This window comes from Mustela nigripes, chromosome 1 (assembly GCF_022355385.1).
Source record: "Mustela nigripes isolate SB6536 chromosome 1, MUSNIG.SB6536, whole genome shotgun sequence".
Lineage (NCBI taxonomy): Eukaryota > Metazoa > Chordata > Mammalia > Carnivora > Mustelidae > Mustela > Mustela nigripes.
The window spans coordinates 202,574,106-202,595,289 of record NC_081557.1 but is presented as its reverse complement, the minus strand read 5'-3'; the positions used below and the strand labels follow the sequence as shown (position 1 = coordinate 202,595,289).

The 21,184-nt window shown below is 45.9% G+C and overlaps 2 protein-coding genes and 1 long non-coding RNA gene across 3 annotated transcripts in view; 2 read left to right on the top strand and 1 right to left on the bottom strand.

The window, feature by feature from the left end:
• Positions 1-275: 275 nt before the first annotated feature.
• Positions 276-11,904, top strand: LOC131998970 (transmembrane emp24 domain-containing protein 11-like). The gene is made up of 6 exons (XM_059371453.1): positions 276-335; positions 536-647; positions 4,567-4,667; positions 9,857-9,982; positions 10,659-10,805; positions 11,585-11,904. The coding sequence occupies exons 1-6, from the start codon at positions 276-278 to the stop codon at positions 11,732-11,734; spliced, it is 696 nt and encodes a 231-aa protein (XP_059227436.1). The 3' UTR covers positions 11,735-11,904.
• A 1,162-nt stretch (positions 11,905-13,066) lies between these two features.
• RNF212 (ring finger protein 212) overlaps positions 13,067-21,184 on the top strand; it is a 34,345-nt gene continuing 26,227 nt past the window's right edge. The window contains exons 1-2 of the mRNA XM_059395623.1: positions 13,067-13,589; positions 16,733-16,794. Of these exons, the coding sequence (XP_059251606.1) occupies positions 13,481-13,589; positions 16,733-16,794 (171 nt within the window). The 5' untranslated portion in view covers positions 13,067-13,480. The remainder of the gene's footprint in view (positions 13,590-16,732; positions 16,795-21,184) is intronic.
• Positions 13,498-14,754, bottom strand: LOC132014940 (uncharacterized). The gene is made up of 4 exons (XR_009403503.1): positions 14,559-14,754; positions 14,167-14,359; positions 13,814-14,019; positions 13,498-13,579 (listed from the first exon to the last, which is right to left on the bottom strand). It is a non-coding gene; the product is annotated as an uncharacterized LOC132014940 (long non-coding RNA).

The following is a 21,184-nucleotide window of genomic DNA, read 5'->3' as shown; positions in this document are numbered from 1 at the left end:
GGGCCAGCAGAAAATGGCAAAGCAAGCAAAAACCACTCTCACTTGTTCTGATAACGCAAGGCAGCATGCCAGGAACACTGGCGCTTTAACAATGGGCCCAACCTGCACTCCTTCATTCAAAATCTTCATTGAACATGTTCCATGGGAAACACACTCATTCACAAAACCTTACTGAGCCCTTACTCTAGAGCCAAACACTGCCCTCAGCTTGTTGTCAGGTCCAAGAGGCCCACGAGAGAGGAATACAGTTATCCCCGAGCTCTACCACCTTGCAGATGCAGACAAGGGGACTGCCCGACTGTGAGGACAGCTGGCATGCTGACGAGAATCACCCAGTATGGGCAAGTGTGGGAACAGTAACAAGAACAAAGTCCCAGAGAAATGGGAGGGGATGCCCCAACCACTCCAGCAAGAGCCAGGGCAGCAAGGGAGAGTTGCAGAGGGCTTAGGGTATAGGGATGCGGACCATTCCCATCTGAGAGGCAGGGCAGGGTGCTGGAAGTGGGCCAGGAGGAAGATTTGACAGGTTTCACAGAATGGGAAACGGGAGATTTCCAGCTGGTCAAACATTTGCAAAGTGACCGGTCAGCCTGGCCTTGTGCTCCTTCCAGGAACATTCAGCTGCTTCAGCAAAGGTGCTGGATCAGGTTTGGGGCTTTCTTGCTCAAGTTGGTGAACTTTCCATTAAGTACTTGAAAGGAAATGCATATTCCGCTTTTGCTGGGGCGCAGGGGGCGTGCTCTGTGGTGTCAGGTAGGTGCTGCTGGCTGGCGGTGCTCAACCCTTCCACCTGCTGGCTCGTTCTCCCTCTGTTACTGACAAGTGCCGTCCCCACAACCGTGCCTTTGTCTACTTCTCTTTTCAGTTGCTTTATGTCATGTGTTTTCAAACTGTTTATGCTTTTAGGGTGGTTGTCTTCCGAGTGAAAGGACCCCTTTATCATTATGTAATGTCCATCTTTGTCCTTGGTAAATTTCATTGCTCTGAAATCTACTTTATCTGATACTTCTAGAGCCGCTCAAGATTTCTTTCATTAACATCAGAATGATATGCTTTTTTTATCCTTTTACTTTTAACCTATCTACAGCATTATATCCAAAGTGACTTCCTTGTACACCACATAACAGTTGGGTCATTAAAAAAAAAAAAAAAAATCCAGGGATGCCTGTTTGGCTCAATTGGTTAAGGGGCTGCCTTCAGCTCAGGTCATGATCCCAGCGTCCTGGGATCGAGTCCTGCATAGGGCTCCTTGCTTGGCAGGGAGCCTGCTTCTCCCTCTGCCTCTGCCTACCACTCTGTCTGCCTGGGCTCGCTTGCTTTCTCTCTCTCTCTCTCTCTCTCTCTCTCTAACAAATAAATAAATAAAGTCTTTTAAAAAATATTTGTTAAAAAAATAAATAAAAATAAAAATCCATTTGGACAATCTTTGTTTAATCTCTGTTTAGGCCATTTACATGTCATTATTACATATAATGTATTATGTCAGGACTTAAGACTGCTATTTCATTATTTTTTTCTTTTTGTTCCTTCTGCTTTTTGTTCCCATTTTCCATTTCCTAGCTTCCTCTGGGTCACTTGAATGTTTTGTAATATTCTATTTTTGCTTTATCTATAGTATTTTTCACCATATATCTTTGTGTAGTTTCTGTTGGTGGTTGCTGTAGGGATTACACTATGCATACGTCTCACAGTCTACAAGGATCCATATTTTGTCATTTCAACAGGAATGCAGAAACCTTACGACCATATGCCTTTGCCCTCCCCACCCTTAGAATGGAGTTATCTTAAATATAATCTCTACAAGCTTCGAGAACCACATCAGACAATATTATATAGACTGTTTGCTTTCAACTGTCAAACAATTTTAAGAATAGCGAATGTTCTGCTGTTTTCCTAGTTACTCTTTCTATTATTTTCTCTTCATTCCTGGTGTTCCAAAGTTCCTTATCATCTGCTTTGGAGTTCTTTGAATAACTTCTTTAAACAACTATTTTAAAGCAGGTGTTTGGTGCAAAGTTCCCTTGGTTTTCCTTGACCTAAGAATATTTTGCCTTCATTCTGAAGGTTACTTTCCGTGGATATAGTATTGTTTGACCATTCTTTCAACATGTGCCTCTTCCCTCTGGCCTCCACGTTTCTGATGAGAAATATGCAGTCGTTCAAACTGTGGTTTCACTAACAGTGATGCATAATCTCTCTCCATGTTCCATTTATATATTTTTGTCCTTAAGAACAGAGTCTGGAGGTGGGCAGGGGGGGCTCCCGCCCTACACTCCCGGTCAGCCATGGACCCAACAGGAAGACATGCACCTTACACCTGCAATTACCTTAGCTACCACTTTACTATCCCAGCAGGAGGAAGGAAGGTTTGGAGACTGTGGGGCTGGTGACTATGGGGCCTGTGACTGTGGGGCCGGCGACTGTGGGGCCAGTGTCTGTCTGTCATCTGGATCCCAAGGGCCTCACTCTGCAAGGCCTGCTCCTCTGGTCTGCGCCCAAGCCACGTTCCCCTCTCAGGCCTGTCAGGGACCAATGTCCTTGCCTCCAGGGAGGCCCTAGGCCTGGACCTGTGGCTCTGGGCTCTGGACTAGGTGGATGGAGCTCAGCGTCTGCAGCTCATGAGCTATGTGACCTAATCCTGGAGTCAGTTTCCAACCTGTGAGATCAGGGCAGCAACACACAATCCCACACTTTCCACAACCTCTGCCATTTGCACGTGATCTGTTCTTGATCCTTCACTCTTCTCTCCACACAGCCAACATGGCAGAAGGAAAGCCCCAGCGTTCCACTCCAGCCAGCCACTTCCCCAAACCCTTCCTGCCCTGGACTCTGCCACATTCCCACCACGTCACCTACCATGCTCTCCCTGCTCCCCTCACTCCAGCCACTCTGTGGTTCCTTGGCTACCCGGGCATGCTCCTGCCCCAGGACCTCTGCATGCACTCCCACTTGAAACCATCCTGCCCCAGGAGCCACCGGCATGATGTGCGCCAAAGGGGAAAGGAACTATACTGCCTGAGTTTGAATCCTGACTCTGCCACTTGCTAGGTGTGGGACCTTATACAAATTACTTTTTTGTATTTTTGTTTCATCATATGTAAAATTGTCATTAAAGCAGTATCACTGGGGTGTCTCAGTGGTGCAGTTGGTTAGACATTGGACTCTTGGTTTAGGCTCAGGTCATGATCTTGGGGTTGTGGGATTGAGCCCCACATGGGGCTCTGTGCTCAGAGCAGAGTCTGCATGGGATTCTCTCTCCCTCTGCCCCTGCCTCCCCCAAAATAAATAAGCAATTTTTAAAGAATATCTATAGTATCACTTACATAGTGTTGTCATGAAATTCAGACTATGAATTAGAATACTCTTAGAGAACAGTCTTGGAATGCTTGGCAAATCATTAGCACTAAATGTGATGTACAGACATAACTTAAACACTGTATAAAATAAGTACATATTTCCCCCCCTCCATTCCTTTGGGTCTTTGCTCCAACTTCAGAGAAGCTTTCCCAACTTCCCCATATAATACTCAAAGTCCCCTATCCCTTTTACTTGCTTTTTCTCACAGCATTCGTAACATCTCCCACATTATATACTTATTTCCTTACTCTCTGTCCTCAGCTTCTAGACTAGTGCTATCTCCGTGCAAGGAGCTCATACTTAAAACGGACTCAGTGAAGTAGTAAAAATACCTCCTTGGAGCACATTTGAAGAATCACTGGGTGGCATGTTAGGTGCCTGGCATGGTACCTGGTGTGCATAAGGCACCACTGGCTATTTTTCAATGGCTTTCAATAAACATGAACTCTGTTTTCATTCCCATTGTACCTTGCAAGGGTTCAAGGGGCAAGTTAAGCTGTATGATGCTTTCATATACGAAAAGGAGGAAGTGAGAGGCTCTTCCCGTGCTGCAAACTTTAGCAGGAGCCTCGGAAGGCGGGCATAGAAAGGACTTGACAGGATACACCTATGTCTTAGGAGGGAATCGTGTTGGGTGAGCTAGAGAAGGAAACTTCTGGGGTCACTGGGAAAGTCCTGACCCACAGGAAGTTTGCATTCTAGATAGAAAGCTTTCACAGGCTTTTTATTTTTTCAATAGTCCTCACAACTGTGAGAGGGGACGCCAGAGGGGTGCAGTCACCGGTGGGGGATGGGGGGGTGGCAAGAACGAGGGTTGGGCCAGGAGCCCCCACCTCCCCCTTTATCCCCGGTCTTCCCACTCAGCTATGTGACTTCATCACCACACTCACAGTGTTTTGTGATTTAGATAATTTGAATAAAATAAATTCATTTATCAGTAATCATGTGCAAGTATTTCCTACACTTGTTTTTTTTTTAAAGATTTTTATTTATTTATTTGACAGAGAGAGATCACAAGTAGGCAGAGAGGCAGGCAGAGAGAGAGGAAGGGAAGCAGACTCCCTGCTGAGCAGAGAGCCTGATGTGGGACTCGATCCCAGGACCCTGAGATCATGACCTGAGCTGAAGGCAGCGGCTTAACCCACTGAGCCACCCAGGCGCCCGTTCCTACACTTATTTTATAATAAATGTCTTATGTTTTTGAAACAGGGACTTTCAAGATACAGCAGTGGGACATACACAGACAAGATTTCCTTGAATCTGCTCCTGGCTTGGGAATGTTTGTGACTGTTACAACTTACAATGATGAGGTAAAACATTCTTTTACGTTTTGCTATTAAAATTTTTCACTTGCCAAACATTCATATCATGTACCCCCACAGACTTAAAAAAGAAATCTCTGCCTAAGCACTCATTAACCAGAATGGACAATTTTTAATGTGTCTAGTCCTGAATAAAAGGGCTACACAGAGATGTGGAAAGTGCTAGTCTCTAGTGAGCCAGTTGTCTAGTTCAAGAGCGGAGACCTTAACATAAAGTATTTTATTTTATTTTTTTTATTTTTTTATTTTTTATAAAATTAGGCTACACCTATTTTCTTTTTTTTTTTTAAGATTTTATTTATTTATTTGACAGAGAGAGATCACAAGTAGGCAGAGAGGCAGGCAGAGAGAGAGAGAGGAGGAAGCAGACTCCCTGCTGAGCAGAGAGCCTGATGTGGGACTCGATCCCAGGACCCTGAGATCATGACCTGAGCCGAAGACAGCGGCTTAACCCACTGAGCCACCCAGGCGCCCAACATAAAGTATTTTAGAACAATGTAAATGAGAGGCCTCATGCTCATCACCCTGAGATTCGCTGGCCTGGCTGGGCCACAGTCTCCCCTCTCCTCCCTGGCAAATCTCTGGGTCTGTTTGGCCTCCCAGGCCTCCTCCTCTCTAGGTTAGCAGGAATGGAAGAGGCACCAGGGTCCAGTGGTGAGAATATGAATGTTGGAGTCAGAGCCAAGTTGAAATATAGACTGTCAAGCTCAATCTTCAGTAGGTTGTTGATGGCTCCAGTGCTCAGTTTTCTCATCTGTACAATGGATGTAGCAGTGACCTCTGTTCATTGAGCTGTGACAGCTCAAGATACTGGCTTGCTCAGTCCCATCACTCAAACACTGTTGCGAGAACTACATCCCTTTGGAGTTAGAGCTGCCCTGGGGACGTGCCTGTGGGACAGCAGGATGGGTGGCAAAGCCTCATGCAGCAGAACAGGTATCTCCTCTGGGGAAGAGAGGATGCAAATTTCCTGTTCTTGTTAAACTGGGTGATTGCCTGGTCTGAGCTCAGGAGACATTCTGACACCTCCACTCCTGTGGAGACAGGGAATGGGGTCACGGGAGACTCCACTCCAACTGGGTTGTTGGGACCCTTGACCCTGGCTGGTACAGCATCTTCTCTCGGTGTACTTGGCACCTGCTTGACGGTGGTTCTGCTGGGGCTGGTCCTCATAGCTACCTCCCCTCCCGACAGCCCGCCTCCTGAGCTTTTGCCCAGTTATGCCAAAACCCAGTTCTCCTCTGTTCTTTCATGAGCAATCTGGAAATGTCTCTATGATTTATTAAGTGCTGAATCCAAATTTTAGTTGAGCTAAAAACCATCACAGAACATCCCAGTCATTATTTTTAAGACCGAGAAGGTTCATTCTTCAAAAATAAAATTGCCTGAAACAGTACCCCCTTCTACAAGGGAGGAAAGATATTTTCATTCATTCTGCATTCAACAAATATTTATCACGGGCCTAATATATACCCAACCCTCTTCTTGACCTAAGAGACAAAATTCTCACCCCATAGGCCTGATTTTTAAGAGAGCTCTCCCCATTTTGAAGAATAAGAAACAGCCCTGGTTTCAAAATTTCTTAGGAGATTCCCCCCCATTTAATGTCCTTATCAGCACCTCCACAAGGCCTCTGACTGTTTTCACTTGGGTCAGTGTGTCTGGAAGCATGGGATATTCTTAGTTGCCCACCTTGATCATGTGTCCATCCCTATGGTGTATGATTGACAGCCCCAGGGAATGACATGTCTGGTAGGGTAAGCAGGGCAGACAGTAACAACCTATATACACCATACAAACACATGCAGTTTGCATTCCATTAATTCCCTAATGATTAGTGATGTTGAGCATCTTTTCATGTGCTTTCTGGCCTTTTTTTCTTTTAGCAATTTGAGTGTATCAACAGATTGCCTTCTGGTCTCCAGAGTTTCTGATCAGAAGTCTGCTGTTAATCTCAGTGTTGTTTTCAAACCCACACAGGGTTTGAATTCATGAAGGTGAGATCAAGCCCTGTGCTGAGATCAAGAGTTGAATGCTTAACTGACTAAGCCACCCAGGTGCCCCAAAGTCTGTTGATATTCTTATTGAGGATCCCTTGTATGTGACAGTTATGAAGATCCTTGATATTTGGAGGACAGTGTCCGTTTCGCTCTGCTTCCATGCTGTGGGCAGACTGTCCAGCAATTCACACACAACTGTCTGCCACATAGCTGGGGGTGAGGATAGGTAGCTGCTACGGTGCTAAGAGCTGACACCGACCAAAATTAACCATAGTTTCCCACATGGAGCTTCCCCTGGAAGTTGCAAGCCTTCACTAGACTCCATAGTTCCAGAACAGTTACATCAGATGGATTCTAACAGTATGATCGTGGTCTAGATGGGAAGACAGGCTCCTGGTGCTATATACCTCACCATCTTCCCAAGATTCTCTCCTAGTTCAAAATGTTCTTAAATTTCTCTTAGGATTTCTTCCTCAACAAATGTTCTTTAGAAATGTGCTTCATTGGGCTCCTGGGTGGCTCAGTGGGTTAAGCCTCTGCCTTCAGCTCAGTTAATGATCTCAGGGTCCTGGGATGGAGCCCTGCATCAGGCTCTCTGCTCAGTGGGGAGCTTGCTTCCCCCTCTCTCTCTGCCTGCCTCTCCCTCCTTGTGATCTCTGTCAAATAAATAAATAAAATCTTTAAAAAAAAATGTGCTTCATCTCTACATATTTTGGAATCTTTGTTATTGACAAGCTATCTATTGTTGTATTGATTTCTACTTTAACTCCATAGTGTCCTAAGAGCAGACTTTGTGTGGTTCCTGTTACCATTATTCTTTACTGAAGTACAGTTGATAGTTTCTACTATTTTAAATGTGCTGAGGAGTGTTTTGGGGCCAGAACTGGTGTGGTTTGGTCAGCGCTCCAGGTAAGCTGGAGAAATATGTGTACTCTGCTGTCACTGCATGAGGCAGGCTGCCCTCAGACGTCACGTGCAGGTGACTGACAGCGCTGCTGAGTCTGAGATGTCCTTCCCGACCTGCTGCTGGATCTGCCCACTCCGGGCACAAGGCTGTCGGCATCTCCAGCTTCCAAGGCAGACTCTCCCCCTCCGGCATTCCTGTCCTTTTTCGTTGCACAGAGTTTTGTGCTGTGTCGTTCGGTGCTCACTCATTCAGGATTTGTTTGTCTCCTTGGATAATTGGCCTCATTGTCTTTATGTAATGCTCCATTATGTAATTATCCCCATAATTTTCCTTGATCCAAAGTCTACTGTGTCTGAAGTTAATATGAGCACTCTGGCTTTTTTTGTAAGGTTAATGGTAACATATACATCTTTCTCCATCCTTTAATTTTTAATCTACGTGTGTCTTTATATTTAAAGTGGGTTTCTTGTAGACAACATATGGTTTTGGTTTTTTATCCACTCTGACGATCTCTTTTGCTTGGTACATGTAGACCACTGACATTCAAAGTTGATAACTGATCTCCCATCCAAGTACTAACCAGGCCCGACCCTGCTTAGCTTCCGATATCAGACAAGATAGGGCATATTCAGGGTGGTATGGCCGTAGACATTCAAAGTGATTATTGAAAGCACTGGATGAATATCCACCATGTTTGTTCTCATTTCCTATTCACTGCCCTTGTTTTTTGTTCCTATTTTTGTCTTCCACTTTTTCTCTTTTGTGATTCTAATTGGCATATTTTATGTGCATTTTATCTCCTTTCTATCAATTTATACTTTAACTTTTTAAGAAATGGTTACCCTAGAGTTTGCAGTGCATAATTGCAACTAACACAAGTCCACTTTCAAGTAGCGCCACACCTCTTCACAGGGAATACAAGCACTTCGAGGAGCAAAACATCCCAAATTTCTCCCTCCCATCCCTTGTCATGCTGTCACCTGTGTCACTTGCACACCCACTACAACCAAATACATTGTTACTCTGTGAATTAAGAAGAGTTTTCCTTTACCTTCACTTATTGCTTCTCTGATGCTCTTTCTTTCTCTATGAAGATCTGGCTTTCTGATCTGTATCATTTTCCTTCTCCCTGAAGAACGTAACAGTTCTTGCAAGGTAGGTCTATCAGGGACAAATTTCCTACGTTTTTCTTTGTCTGAGAAAATTTTTATTTCTCCTCCACTTTTGAAGGAGAGTTTTGCAGGATACAGAATTCTAGGTTGGTGGGTTTATTCTCTTTGCTCTTCTTGCCTGCATGGTTTCTGAAGGGAAGTCAGGTATAATTTTTACCTCTGTCCCTCTATAGCTAAGGTGCTTTTCTCTGACAGATCTAGAAAGAATTGGTTTTCATTGTGTTCATCTTTTTACTTATTGGGACAGAATAGCAACTTCCAAACATCTTGATGACAGAAGTCCTATACCTGTTTTTAAAATGGCAAACAACACGGAAATTAGCTAAACATAAAATCAAAGTTGTCCAACAAATATAACCAACTAAAAGCTTGGTGTGTATTCTTCAGAATCTTCTTCTATGCTTATAGAAACATACACACATACATACGTACTTTTACAAATGATATTTTAATAAAAAATAGGATCCCATATGCACTGCTTTAGCACTGGATATACTGGATATCGTGGACATATTTAGTACAGAATGGTTATGGGTTAATATTCTCTCTTTTTTTTTTTTTTTGTCCCATAACATTCCTTTATTTGGATTTGCCTGAATTTAATTAATCCTTTACTGAAAGGTACTAAAATAATTTCAAGAAGACAACTTTGCCATTACAAAAAATACCACACTGAGTATCACTTTACATATAATTTTGTCTACTTGTGCACTTCCATAGAATAAATTCCTGTAAGTAGAACCACTGAGTCTATAGTTACATATATTTTAATTTTTAATATATATCACTGAACTGCTTTCCAAATGATTATTCAACTTACGTACCCAAATCATTATTTAGAGATAGTATTTCTCAATATTATCGGTGGACACTTTCATTTAAATCTTTGCCAATCTGATAGTAAATAAGGGATGTCTTACTCTGTGTGTGTGTGTGTGTGTGTGTGTGTGTGGTTTTTATAAACAAGAATAAATATTTTTCAGTTTATTGACCATTTCTTCTTTAGGAACTACACAGTTTTTACTAAACCAACAGGAGAGTTCTGTTTTTAAGAAGGGAAAGTAGAAAATAATAAACTATGGAAATCTTCAATCCTAGGTATTACTGTCCAAGTTATATGGCCCACAAGGAAGGTTCTACTTTACTTCACATTCACCTGGCGAACACATCATTTGCTTGGAATCTAATTCTACGAGACTTGTGTCATTTGGTGGGAGTAAGCTGGTGAGTGTATGCCTCCCATGTCCTAGTTGATGAACACAGCACCAGCACTATTCAGGCATGACGTTGGTATGCAGAACCATTATACCCAGACTGGCTAGAAACTTATTAAAGTCCTTTGCCCAGATCTCAGTGCAGCAACCAAAGAGGGAGCTGGAGAGCTTGGAAGGGGTTCAAAGGAGAGCCACAGCATTGATTAAAGGCCTTGAAAAACAAGAACCGTGAGGGAAGGTTGAAAGAACTGTGATTACTCAGGCCTGAAAACAAGCAAAGGCTGGAGGGTAAATTAACAATGGAATTCCAATAAATAAAACTCTTATATGGCAGATGGTGATTGGTTATTTTCTAAATGAGCTGAGAGCAGAGGAACAGAATCTGTATTTTAGGATCAGAAATTTAAGTCCTATGAAAAGAAAATTTTCCTTAATCAAATATTTCAGTGCTTAAAGCATTTACCTCGTAGTAAATTTGATACTCAGGGTCATGAGAGTATTAATGAGTATTACAGAGGAAGACTACTGAGTATGGCCAGGGGAGACAGGCAGTGAGAGATGGAGAATGAAGCAGGGCCTCCTCTTGAAGAGGGGGTGTGGGGAGAGGCAGGAGTCGGGGGACACAACAAGGGAAACACAGAGTAGAGCTGTTTTAAGAATGCTTCTTCCTTTTACTCTTTGTACAGCGGATCCACTTAGAGATTCGAGTTGGACAACACGACCTTGATGCAGCCATTGCTCAAGCAAAGGACAAAGTTAATGAAGTTAGCTTCAAGTTGGAACACCTAATTGAGCAAATTGAGCAAATAGTCAAAGAACAAAACTATCAAAGGGTCAGTTTGCCTGTTCAGCTTATTTTATCTCTTCCTGCCAGGAACGCAATTCTGGAGACAAAGCCCCCAAACCATGGAAAAAATAAACTCCTGTTCCTTGGTCTTTCTCTCTGAGCTAGCACTGTAGGAACACCTGGGGTAAAGGAAAGGAACAATCTTTCATTGTCTTTTCACTCTCTGCCAGACTGCGAGCTCCTCTAGGAAAGGGGACTGCAGCTCATTTGCCTTTCCGGTGTGGGCTTCACAGAATGAATAAATAAATGTTCCCAGACACACCCAACATGTATGAAGAGGCTCAGAATGCCCATTTTCTAGATCACAGTTTTATTCTTGTGACACTGTGTGTCTCCCGGGTCCTGTGTTCAGTGGACTCTGGTCAGAGATGGGATCAAATCCAGACTCCAGCTCCCTTACCTGGAAAATAGGAGGACGGGTGTGCTTGGCAAAGTGCCCAGCCTGAAGTAAAGTGGAGGACAGCAATTTTGAAAATCTATCACTATTGGCTAACATTCACTTGCTCAATGGTGACAAATAAAATATACAAGATAATAGATCAAACAGCAGATATTTTACATCAAAATACAAATACATGTTTTATTTAAGGTTGATTCTTAATCCTTTTCTTTAGCTACCAACATACACCAAGTTAGAAAATCATATACTGCACTCTAATATATAAACTGGGATACTAAATATCTTCAAAGCATACAGCACGTTTCCCTCAAATTCATAGTTAAATACTTTAAGAAACTAAACCTTCCTATTTCTTTTCTGCATAGGACCGTGAAGAAAATTTTCGAATGATCAGTGAAGATACAAATGGCAATGTTTTATGGTGGGCTTTTGCACAAACATTAATCTTTATCTCAATTGGAATTTTCCAAATGAAATACCTTAAAGACTTCTTTATAGCTAAGAAACTCGTTTAAAATGTTAATAAAGGCAACTACCTGCTAATCTGCATAATGTTTGAGTTAATCAATCAAAATACATCATAACCATGTAATTTTATGATTTCAAAGATGATCAGAGATTGAAATTAATTTTATACTGACAAAATATTACTTTAACTATGTGGCCTTTGAGCTTGATAGAATAAGCTCATCATCTGGTTATTTTAACTCTGTATATAGATCAGCACTGTCCCATACAAATAAAATGTAAGCTACATATATAAGTTTTAAGTTTTCTGCTTGCCACTTAAAAAAAAAAACCCTTTTTTCAGAAGAGTAAAATTAACCCTAGTGATATATATATATAACCCAAAACACCAAAAATGTTACAATTTGAGTATGTAAACAGTACAAGGTTATTGAGATAGTTCACGGTGCTTTTTTTTTATACGAACAAGCACGTGCTGCGCTCAAAGCACAGGTCAGTTTGGCCCAGTCATATTTCCAGGGCCCAGTTGTCATGCGACATTCACAGCTAGATGGTGGACAAAGGGAGTACACCCTTTCCCACCACTGCATTCCCCTCCGGAAAAGCCATTTCTGAACCTCTGCTTTCCTGCACAAGGGCGCCCTTGCCCACACAAGAAAACAGCCTGGCTTTCTCTGAACCACGTTTTCTCACTTGGCCCCAGTGGGCCACCTGCGTGTGGATGGAAATTCTGCTCCCCAAGCCACAGAGGGCACCATCTATGGAGTGCCACTGTGAAACCTCACCGCCATCCGCTTTCTCTAGCCGTCCACTCTGCAATAAGAATAAGCTCACTGGAGGTGGCAAGAGCAGCACCAGGAGTCCCTTTCCTCAACACCACCTGGCCAATGTCTCCAACAGGGAACGCCCCCCCCCCCCCCGGGCCCGCCCTTCATGCATGTGGCAGGGCCCCCACCCCCCCCCGGCCAGTGCCTCAGACAAGGAGCCCCCAAACCCACCCCGAGTCCAGCCCTTCACACGTGGCAGGTCCTCTATCTCCACCGGGCCAGTGTCCTGGACACACAACCCTACCCCCACCCCGAATTCAGCCCTTCTCGTGTGGCAGAGCCACGTGAGAACCACTATAGTGGCTACCAAAAGCTGCAAATGGCAAACCGTCCTGCCCAGTCCAGTCCACCTGCCTACCCCGCCGGGTCTGCTCTGTCCTCCCGGCTCCCTCACCTCAGTCTGCCCAGGACCCCTGGCTTCTCGGGTCAGCCCAGTGTCCAGGCCCTGCTCCCCATCTCCATTACGGAGGGTGCCTAGGGCACACACTGTCCCCCAGTGGTCACGTCCATGCCCCCACGCCCTCCGCCTCGTCTGACCCCTGACAGCTCACCGCGGCTTCCGGAGGCACAGAAGGCGCCACCCCGCTCTGCGCCTGTGCCTTCCCGGCATGCCCATGTCAGCCTGGACGACGACACACTGCCCACAGACGAGTCCCGAGGGTTGCAATGATGGAATGAGGGAGACCCGGCTCTGGTGTGCGTGTCGCTCCTCGGCACGTGCAGCCTGAACAGCCAGAACAGCCTGAGGGGAGAAGAATCTTATTCACAGCACACACACACCCCGCCCCATCCGGCTTGGTACCTTCCAACACAGGTTTTGGCGGGAGTGGCGGTACTCTCCAGTGCGCAGGCGCGGCTGACCAGCTCCAGTCTGCGCAGGTGCAGAAGCTCAAGAGGCTGTTTCCGGGCTGCGCGTGCGCTGCGTCTGGGCCTGGGCTGCGGCGGCTGGTGGATGCCGCATCCGGCATGGCCAGCTGGGTGTTCTGTAATCGCTGCTTCCAGCCGCCGCACCGCACGTCGTGCTTCAGCCTGACCAACTGCGGCCACGTGTACTGCGACGTCTGCCTGGGTAAAGGTGAGGGCTGGCTGGGCTGGGCAGGGGCGCCCGGCGGGACCTGCGTCCACCCACCTCGGGCGCAGGGACAGAGCCATAGCTGGCGAGGGGCTGCGGGGGCAGGCACAGTGCTGTGGTCATCTTAGCACCGGGGATGCGGCACGCGTTGAAGGTAGCATGAATCTAGACCCTGGGACGAGGATGCTCGGAAGGACCAGGGCAGGGCCCAGGGGGCGCGTCCTCACCTGGCCTCACGCGAGGGTGCAGCGGGGTGGCAGGGTCCCTAGGGCAGAAGGAAGTGTGGACGGGTCCATGGAGTTCAGGGGGCTGCAGGAGAGCTGGGAGCCAGGTAGGCCAAAGCATGCCTGCAGGGGGCCCTGGCCAGGAGGGGACCATTGTTTGAAGCAGGAGACGTGATCATGGGTGTATTTTTCTTTTTATGAGATGTTCTCTTTGAAGTATAAAAAAGAAAAAGTGCGTGAATGCAAAGCACAGTGAGTTTTCCCGGAGTGAATTTACCTGTGAAGCCAGCTCCCAGAGTACAGCAGTAGCCTCCTCAGAGGTCACCACTGTCCTGATGTCCATCAGTGTAGCTCACCTGACTGATCGGAAACACTCAGCAGGAGGATCTCTGTGCTGCAGGAGCTCCTTCTGTGTCCAGAGATGATGCTCTGGGGCCTACACTGGACACTGAGGTTCTTTGAGAGCATCCAAGGGGAGGCAGCTGAGTATAGAGGTCTGGGAGTCAACAGGAATAGGTTGGGGAATTGGCATATAGATAATTGAAGGTCCTGGGTGAGGAGAGGGCGAAGGTTAGGGCATGGCTTCACCTGGGAAGAGCATTTTTTAAGATAGGCCAAGGTAGGAGGAGGCTGTGGGGAAAAGAAAGCAGACCTTGTGGACTTGGCATCCCAGGGCAGAGTCAGAATTGGAACCTCCCACAGGAGTTAGTGGTGTGGGTTAGCTTGGGTGAGAACAATGCAGACAGACCTGTGTTCACGGTTTTTCGGACTGGTTCCGGACCTTGGGCAGGTGATTCCCACGCACCTCTGGCTATTGAAGCACATTCCAGTAGCCCACGTTCGTTCCTCCAAAAAGCCACACACAAAAAGCAGTAGAAGGGCTTGAGTGCTCTGGGTGGAGCACTGACCACAGCTCATTAGGTGATTAATGCTCATTACTCAGGTATAAGCCCTCCCTATTCTTTGGTATACATTCTTGCAGATTTTCTCCTACAGATATAGATCTCTACAACAAAAATGGGACTGTGTATATACCAGTTAGTTACCTGAGTTTAATAGGCCATGGACCTCCTTTCACTTAAAGTAAGTCTGTGTCGTCAGTTTTAAGGCTGCATTTAGTTGCCATACCATGATGTCTTTTAACGGATCCACTCCTAAGAGCTCTGCATGTTTTCTAGTATTTTGCTGTGAAACACCACTCATTCACTTGTATGTTGTTTTCCTTTGGGATATCCAGAAGGGCGGAGGTGCTGCTGGGGGGGGTGTGTGATAGAACCAGCACTTAGGACCAGGCACCCCAGAAAACTGGCTGCTCCCTGCCCCCACCGTGGATGACTGGCATTTTTGTCTCATATATTAGTGACAGTCTGCGCTTTTGCCAATTACTCATTTGGACCCCTTTCACACCTTTTACTGGAGTGCTTATGTTTGATAGGTTTATAAGCACTGTGTGTGTCAGTTTGCCTGCCCATCAGCTGCAGATGGATCCTCTCTTTGTCAGGTCTCTTACTCCCCCCCCCCCCCCCCTCAGTGCAACCTGTGGATTTTTAGGAGCCAGCTCTCTTCATCTCTAACTCCGTGGCTTCTGGTGGTAGCAGTGCTCCAAGGGATCTCCTGGCTCCGTAATCCCCGGAGAGACGCAGATGGTGGGAACACACTGCCGAGGGTGGGTGCTTTCAGAAGAGGGCCACTTGAACATGTTTGTAGGAATGGAGACAAGGGGACAACTCCAGAGGCTGTTGGGAGGGAACAGGTCTTTCTACACAAGGACCCCATCACATGTGCTGTAGGGATGAGATGAGATGAGACAGAGGAAGAGAGCAGAGGGAGTTGAGTTGTTCTGTGGTGAATGGAGGAGAGGCAGGGAGATTGAGGAAGTTCATGACTCTGCTCAGTAAAGAGCAAAGGGGGACCTGTTTGAATACCTGCCATAGGGAACTGGCAGGAGAACACCCAAGAAAAATGGAGGGTTGCTCAGCCATGTCACAGGTTCGGCAGTGCTGGAATCAAGTCTGTGAATCCACTTCCCAGTTAAGTGACCTTTTCCTCCTGGTTCTTAGCTGTACTGGACCAGAAGAGGGGGAGACAGAGAGGCCTGGATTCAGGCTGGGTGGCTGCTTGGAAGGACAAGGATTCAGTATTGACTGGCCGGCTCTGCAGTCCAAGCTGGCTTGTGAGAATGGGAAGCTCAGATGTGTGGGGATGGGGCAGAGCTCAGGATGAGGGGCCATACTGCCCCCACTGAAGTTTTCCAATGACACTGGGTGCTCTCGTGCCACATGGGGGCAGGTGAGGCAATGCAGGGCTGCCCTTAGCAGCCAGCCACACGGAGGAGCAGATTCTCCAGAGGATGACAGGAGTGTCGTGGAGATGAAGGTGGTGCAGTAGGTGGGTCTGGGTCAGAGACCCTGGAGAAGAGCAGGTGGGGATTTAGCCTGTGCTTTCAGGCCAGGCGCCGCCTTATGGGCCCAGCAGCCCAACAGATGCCCCAGAGGGCGCTCCTGGGAACTGACTTAGGTGCTGTCAAGGTGAGGCTGGAGGGGGCAGGGCAGGGGGGTGGCTGAACAGAGCTTTTACTTATCTCTTGGATGGCATGCAAGGAGCTATTTTCATTTTGAAGAATTAAACATTTTTAAATTAAGGTATCACTACAGAGTCTCACTGTAAGAAAATCTGAGATGGAGTTAAGTTTGAATATTGTTGATCTTCATAATTACTATTTTGGGGCATATTGGCAGAAGGAAAAATAGATTACTGAATAAATCTTTTCAACTCTGTCCACATGCAGTCATTGTCTGAGCATAGAAAATGTAAGTATTCTAATCCTGTATGTTTTTTAAGAAATAGTGTAATTTGAAGTGTGCACTTACATTCAGAAGCACTACTCACTATAATATACTAAAGTTTGTGTTTCTTTTATAGGTGGCAAAAATGAGTGCTTGATTTGCAAAGCCCCTTGTCGCACAGTTTTCCTTTCAAAACATGTAAGTTGAAATATGTATTATCTAAATATTAATCGGTGCTTTTTTAAAATTTGAGATTCAGTTTTCAGTCATTTGGTGGGGTCTAAAATTTTCTTTCATTTTGCTAGATTAATTAGAAGATCTTACAAGATTTCTGAGTAAAGTGCAATTAGGATTTGGTTTTGAATACCTCACACAACTTTCTTAACCATAGATTTTTTCCTCTGTGAGTTTGCTGTGCTGTGTTCTGGGAAGTAAAAATGAGTTGAATAGGTTTCTTCAGCACAAGACAAGCTCTTTAAGAAGGTGATTGAGTTTCCCTGGGGGTCATAGTTGGTTAAGAGGGTTGGAGGAAAGTAAGTTTAGGGGTGCTTACTGTTGCAGTAGGCTTAAAACAAAGTCGGCCGTCCTCTCTATGAAATACTTCCATTTCACCTGTTTGCTTTAAACTTAGTTACAAATAATTATTCTCTTTTTACTTAGGTTCTAAGATACTTATTTGATCTGATGTTTTCATCTGTAACAATCATTTTTTGCTGATTACAAATACAACACAAAGTCACACAAGACTTAAAAGATACAGAAAATCATAATGGAGAAAAATCCTGTCTCCCACAGATGTCCACAAGCAGGAGTATAGTTCCTGCACTGTGTGTTACTGTGACTTCTTTCTACAAAATGGTGTTTTCTCAGTTGACTTGGTATTTTTGGCACACCCTCACTTTGGAAAGACTGCACAGTATTTCACTGTTTTCCAGGGAAAGAGGTAGTTTTTCTCTGTTTCAATCTTACTGTGAATATTTTTTTTTACCATATTTCTGTAGCATAAATTCCTAGGAGTGGAAAAATAAGGGCACAGATTTAAGTGTTTAAACTTAATAGAAAGCACCTTATTTCCCTTAAGAAATGTACCATTTAAACCCTCAGCCACAGAGCACTGCTGGTCGGGCTTGACTCTGAGGGAGGGGTGCCCTGGCATTCCCCTGCCCTCCTGGGCCCAACGCTCTGTTCATTTATTTCTTTTCTTTTCTAGTAAGTGTGTTCAGGGCAGTCTGTTTCCTTCTGTTGTACATCATCTCGTGCATCACTTTTTATCATTTCTAGATAGTCTTTTTAAAAACGACTTTATTTATTTGACACAGAGAGAGAGATCACAAGTAGGCAGAGAAGCAGGCAGAGAGAGGAGGGAAGCAGGCTCCCTGCTGAGCAGAGAGCCCAATGCTGGGATTGATCCCAGGACCCTGAGATCCCGACCTGAGCCGAAGGCATAGGATTAACCCACTGAGCCACCCAGGCACCCCTCTAGATAGTCTTTAATCTCTCTTTTAACTTCTTTTTCAACTCTAGAATTATTCAGGAGAGGGGTGCCTAAATGGCTCAGATGGTTGAGCATCTGAGGTGATGATCCTGGGGTCTGCGATCGAGCCCCGTGTCTGGCTCCCTGCTCAGTGGGGAGCCTGCTTCTCAGTCTGCCACTCCCCCTGCTTGTCCTCTCTCTCTCCCTCTCAAATGAATAAAAATATTTAAAAAAATTATTCAGGAGAGTGTTCCTTAATTTCTAAGAAGTTAGATTTTATCTCCTCTATCATTTTTGCGGAAAATTTTTAATTTTATGTCTTTATGACCAGAGAACATGGCCATATAGTTAGTTTTCTTCATTGTCAGGATTTTCATTGTGGCTTACTACACAGTAATTGTTAATGTTCTACATATACTTGAAAAAGTATATCTTCTTTGTTCTCTGTGCATGTGAGAGAGGGAAGTCATTTAAGGTCCTGACGCTACCCCGCACATCTGCTTTCTATGGGCACTTCCAGCAGTCTCTCCAAGATGCCTCTCCTCTGTTTTCCGTGGGCCATGTGAGCACCTTCTGCCATGACACCTAAGAGCCATTCTTCCTGCTTTCCCTCCTGCTTCCTGGAGCCAGAGGGATCTGTAAGCACGGGTCATGTGCCCCAACTTCCCAGGAGCAAAACCCTTTTCTCTTCATGTCCGTGGCTCTGTGGCCTGGCTTGTGGTGGACACCTGGTCCCCTGGTTGGTGACTAACCTGCCACTGCTCCTGGGGCCGGGCTGCTTCCACCTTCTCCCTTCTCCACTGCCTTTAGGTCCCTGTATACGGCTCTGTGTGACCATGACTTCCTTGACCTGTAGCAGGAAGGAGACCTGATATTATGGCACAGTGAGTGTGCGCATATGGGAAATAAGTTCCACCGAACAACATATTCTTGCTAAATGCCGTGCCCTGATGGCTCCTGCTCTGACTGGGTTTTTTGTTGTTACAACCAAACACGCTGTAACAGGCGAAGCTGATTTCCCAGGGCCTGCTCCTTCTGCTCCACACATGGGGCACCATGCGTATTTGCTAGTTTGTCATGGAAAAGGACCATCACTGTCACACAGAATAGTGCACCACCTTCTCTGTCAGCTGGCACGTGGCGAGGGAACAGTGCAGATGGAAGCTGGGCCTGTGGGGATCTGGGAGGCAGGCAGGTATGTGGGATGGAGCCTCTGGGGAAAGCAGAGTGCAGAGCAGAAGGATGTGTGAACAAGAAGGGGGTTGCCATTAGACTGCAGCTCACTGGTTCTCCAGCAGAGATGAAGAGGGATGGCTGCCGCAGGGAGGCCTGGGCCCTGAAGAAGCCAGTGGAGTCTGGAACCTGGAAGCCACGAGTGTTCAGGGTATTCATCCTCATGCCCGCTTCACTTACAGCCCTGGGGAACCAGGGAACGAGGAAGAGCCCCCAGTGGGCAGAACTGGGGACTGGAGCTGGCTAGACCAGAGGTTCCCCTAGGCATCAGAGGCTTGTCTGATGAAGATGAAGATGGCCCCAGGGCAGGAGGCCCAGGACACCCACCTACAGGATCTCCATGACTGCTATGTTCCTTGTCTTCCACCAACCTTTGAGGGGTAGATTCTGTTGTCCTGCCCTAGGCCCCAGGCCCAAGGTTGCTTATGGTGGGGATGGGCCTACTCCCTAAACTGCAGCCCAGATCAGAACCTGGAGGACAGGACCACTTGGCAGCGAGGACCTGGGTTTGTTATGAACTGAGAGATGGGACTTTTGGGGGATGGTGACTTTTTTGGGGGATGGTGAACAGCAGACTGGCTGGAAGCTGTCCTTGGCCCTGCTGCCCTTCTTTCTGGGCCCCCAGCTAGACTCTGTCTTCCCACCTGCTTCCTGTGAGCAATGCCACTCCAGGCCTGGCCCACAAGAAAATGTCCCGGAAAGCCCCCCAGCTCAGTCAAGTGGATGCTGGTGACCCAACAAGGCAGAGCTGCTGGACCCCAAGTGGAAGGCCATTTACCAAGCCCAGCCTTCTGCTAATGTGCAGGTGGGAGTTGTCCCCCTTAAGCCACTTAGGTTGGGAGCTGTATGTGGTACAATTAGTCTAAGTTAGTCTTTGCATGCCATGTAACTTTGGGAATCAATTTCTTTTGTCAGTTTCCATGCACACAAGGTCTGTTGGGTTTGCCCATCATCAGTAATGTCAATAAAATTAACGTCTCTACAATGTGGACTCCCTAGTCCACAGGGCTGGCACACGTCCATTTTTCTTCGATATGCTCTCATCTCAGTGATGATATTCTGCACAGAGGCTGAGTGCCTCACTGTTAGCTTCACCCTCAGGTATGATGAGTTGGGTTGCTGCTGTACTCATTTCTTAAAATGTCTCTTTATTTCTGTGTATACATACCAGTTGATCTTGTTTAATAGCTTTTATCTGGTGACCCTGCTAAATGTAGTTACTGCTGTTGGCTGACCTAGAGCTTTTTCTGGACTCTGTCTTTGCACAACTGTGACATCTCTAAATGTTTAATCTCCATGTCATTCCTCCCTTTCTTTCTCTCTGCCTTCTTTTCTTCATCGCACAGGCTGTGAGGAGACACAGTAGTAAGAGCAGGCATCCTCTGTCTCTTCCTCGTTTCAGGATTGAGCTTCCAGCAGTTCGAGTAGTCATGTGCACCTGGGTTTATTGCTGAGCTTTTTTATCATGAGCAGTGTTAGATTCTACCAAGTGGTTTTTCTATAAATGTCAAGGTTATTATTTGATTTTTCTATTTTATTTTGTGATGTAAATTGCATTTATTTTTAGAATTTTAAACCCACATTTTAAAAGATTTATTTATCACTTTATAGAGACAGAGAGAGCATGTGTGCACATCTGAGTAGAGGGAGGGACAGAGGAAGAGAGAGAAAGTCTCAAGCAGACTCTGTGCAGAGCTTGGGGACTGATGTGGAGCTCAAGCTTGTGACCTGAACAAAACCAGGACTTGGACATTCAACCAACTGAGCTGCCAGGTGCCCCTGCACCCACAATAGGATTTTAAACCTGTAACTTGGTTGTGAAGCAGTGTACGCAGAGGGAACTGGTGGCTGTGCACCTCCATTGTGTGAGAAGTGCCCTGT

Coding starts and splice junctions, on each gene's coding strand:
- LOC131998970 (XM_059371453.1), top strand. CDS start 276: ATGCAGACAAGGGGACTGCCCGACTGTGAGGACAGCTGGCATGCTGAC. Junction 4,668..9,856: donor TTACAACTTACAATGATGAG/GTAAAACATTCT, acceptor CTTCAATCCTAG/GTATTACTGTCCAAGTTATA. Junction 10,806..11,584: donor AAGAACAAAACTATCAAAGG/GTCAGTTTGCCT, acceptor TTTTCTGCATAG/GACCGTGAAGAAAATTTTCG.